At 67.1% G+C, this 2,900-nt stretch overlaps 1 protein-coding gene across 1 annotated transcript in view; it reads right to left on the minus strand.

Moving 5' to 3' along the window:
- Nucleotides 1–2,408, minus strand: part of MYOM3 (myomesin 3) — a 76,031-nt gene extending 73,623 nt beyond the window's left edge. Inside the window, exons 1-2 of the mRNA XM_006159470.2 lie at nucleotides 2,306–2,408; nucleotides 74–252 (exon numbers count right to left, since the gene is read on the minus strand). Of these exons, the coding sequence (XP_006159532.1) occupies nucleotides 74–234 (161 nt within the window). The 5' untranslated portion in view covers nucleotides 235–252; nucleotides 2,306–2,408. The remainder of the gene's footprint in view (nucleotides 1–73; nucleotides 253–2,305) is intronic.
- Between the last annotated feature and the right edge of the window lie 492 nt (nucleotides 2,409–2,900).

A 2,900-nucleotide genomic window follows, 5' to 3' on the forward strand; every position in this document is an offset into this window, starting at 1 on the left:
GGCTCCCCCACCCCCACCCCCGGCGGGCAGGTGCTGCCCCTCAGAGGGCGCAGGCGGGCTGGGCGGCGGGCACCTGCTGCGGAAGGTGCGTCTCCGCACGGAGGAGCCCATGTGCAGGCTGTGCTGCCGCTCCTCCTTGTGCTCCTCCTCCTGCCGGTGCTCCAGCCTGTGGACCTCCACGGCCTGGGGGGCCCGGGGCTCCCCCACGCTGCCAGGGCTGTGAGGCAGAGTCATGGCTGCCGGAGCGACAACCTGTGGGGGCCAAGGTCTGCGGTCATCCCTGGCCTGGGCTCGGCAGGGAGGCTCTCTCCGGTGGCAGGGCCGGAGCGAGGCCCAGGCGTGGGAGCTGCCGGCCTCTCTAGCCCTCGAGCTCCTGCCCAGCCGCTGGGTGGTGGAGCCACAATTGGCACCCAGGTCTGCCCGGTCCGGGCCTCTTGACCTCCGTGTCACTGATAGCAGGCCAGGCCCAGCGGGCACCTGTCCTTCTTCCTCTGAGGGGTCACCAGGCACGAAGCCTCCTCCATCTCCCAAGGCTCCAGTCCAACCACAGGCTGTGCCCAGAGGGATGGAGCAGATGGACGTGGAGGAGGCTGGGGTCGGGCTGTCTGCAGCCAGGGAGAGGCAGGTGGGGAGCAGGCTTCGGGGCTCTGCACCAAGTGTTCCCCCAGATCTGGTCCCTCTGATCTGCAGCCCTGGACTGCTGGGACCCCTGAAGTGGCTCTCCCACCCCTCCGGGTGGGAACTGTGCTGGGCGCGCCTCTGAGCTGGGGGCGCCTTGCCTGGGCGGGGAAAGGAACAGACGACACAGCTGCCTCCGCGGCTGCATCTCCGTCTGCTCCTGCCAGCTCACTCTGCCCTGGGGTGGGGGAGCGTGCCTGTGCACGGGCACGGAGGTGGCCTTTGGCCGGGCTGTGGTCACGGCACTGGTGACTTTCTCTCAGTCCAGGACGCGGGAGGTCAGCCCACTGGTCTCACTAGAGACTCCTGCCATGGGCGTCGGGGCTCAGGCTGCGGCCGCCGATCTCAGTGGGCATCCACAGTGTGAGCCTCCAGAGGAGGGGAGCCACGGTGTGAGTGGGGCCCAGGGCTCCCCGCGGGGCTCTGCAGACACCTTAGCTGCACCCACGGCACTGCACCGTGTTGGCTTCCTATCTGGACGCACGCGACGAAGAGGCTGTGTGCCCTGGGAAGGGCCAGCCCTGCTCCTCTGCCCTTTCCTCCTCACAGTCCCCGCGAGCTGCTGGCTACCACCCTGGCCAAGGGAGGCTTCACAGGACGCGGTGGCCCTGGCCCAGTGGCCAAGGGTTACATTCCCTGGCACCAGCCGCTGGCTCCCTTCCCCGGGGCTCTGCTCTCCATTAGCACAGCGGCCGGGCCTGGCGCTCAGCCCTGACCTCGGGGCCTCCCCAGCCGGACCCCCAGCCTTAGTGGATGAGCCATGGATTCTTTTTAAAGTGGTGACTGATGCGAGGGATTACGCAGGGTCAAGGCTGCAGCTCCGCCCTCTTCTCTGGACACTCTGTGCAACTCAGGGAGGGGGCGGGATGCATGCCAGGAGGGAACCTACCGTGTCCTTTCCTGGGGGTGCCAAAATTGGGGCAGAGAGCCCACCGTGTGGCCTCCCCGACCCCGCCACCTTCCTCCCAAGCCTCAACCTGCTTTGCCAGCCTCTGACTGGCACTCCGGCGAGGCCTCTCCCCTTCCCCAGGAGGATCCTGGGCTCCTGGGAGAGCTCACGACAGGCCGGCTGTGCGGGGTGGGGGTCCTGGGGGGTCCACCGGCTCCTGAAAGGCCACTGAGGAGCGGAAGACTCCTGGCCCGTCTGGGCCTCGGTTTCCTGCCGGCCAACCTGGGGCTGGATGGGATCCCTTCCTGCTCTCGGATTTGGGATCAGGGCTTGCTGTCCCTCTGCCTGCGGGGCAGCCAAGCAGGGCTCACCGGTGCGGCTCTGGGCCTGCCGCTGCCAGCTCTCCAAGGGTGTGCATGGCTGCCCAGGCGCGGGCACGGCTCCAGCCCCCAGGGCGGCTCCAAGCGTCTTTTTCTAGCCTTCACATCACAGAGGACTTAGCTCGGAAAACCCAGGGACCACATGGGACAGGGAGATGGGGCAGGGGTTCTGGGAGTCCCTTCCACTTTCACTTGGGGTGCTACCTGAGGACAGACCTCCTAGATCCCGTTCCCAACACACGAACACACACACATGCACACACACGTGTGCGTCACAGAAGTCACTCCCCATGGCAAGCTGAGAGGGTCTCGGTTTCTGGAGCCATCCCTCCCTCCGGGATCTCTGGAGGTAACTCACGGAAGCAGCTGTGCCCACTTAGGGGTCCCTGGGGAGAAGATTCCAGAGGCTGAGAGGGTCCTTGGCGTCTTCTTGCCCTCGGCTCAGCGGGAACTGGGGGAAGAATGTGAGCCCGGAGCCTGCACGGTCTTAAATATAGCAGCGCTGAGCCAGTGCGATGACAATGGATGGGGCTGCCCCGCCCTCCCGGCCCGCCGGCAGCGACAGGTGGGGCCCCCGCCCCCCATCCCCGTGGCTCCATCTGTCCTGCCCAGCCCTGCTAGGGCAGAACGGAGGGACCGGCTCGGGTCGTGTTGTACGGTGGGTGGCAGATCCGCGTGTGGTAGGGTGGGTGGCAGATCCGCCATCTTCCCTGCTGTCCCTCTGAGGTCTCCCCCAGGAGACGGGCAGCCTGAGGCAGACCCTCCACTGCGCCGATCGGATTCCCTTCCTGGAACACGGGCACGCACCTTCACAAAGGTGGCGGAAAGGATGTGGCCCACAGAGGAGTCTCTCAGTAGTCACCAGCTAGGATGTCAGGTGCGGCTTCTCGCCCTGGCGGTTCCTGACCCCCCCCCCCACCCCTGGGCCCGGGCTGTGACCGGGGGGGGGGGGG

The sequence above is a fragment of the Tupaia chinensis genome, unplaced genomic scaffold, assembly GCF_000334495.1.
Source record: "Tupaia chinensis unplaced genomic scaffold, TupChi_1.0 Scaffold000628_1, whole genome shotgun sequence".
Classification (NCBI taxonomy): domain Eukaryota; kingdom Metazoa; phylum Chordata; class Mammalia; order Scandentia; family Tupaiidae; genus Tupaia; species Tupaia belangeri.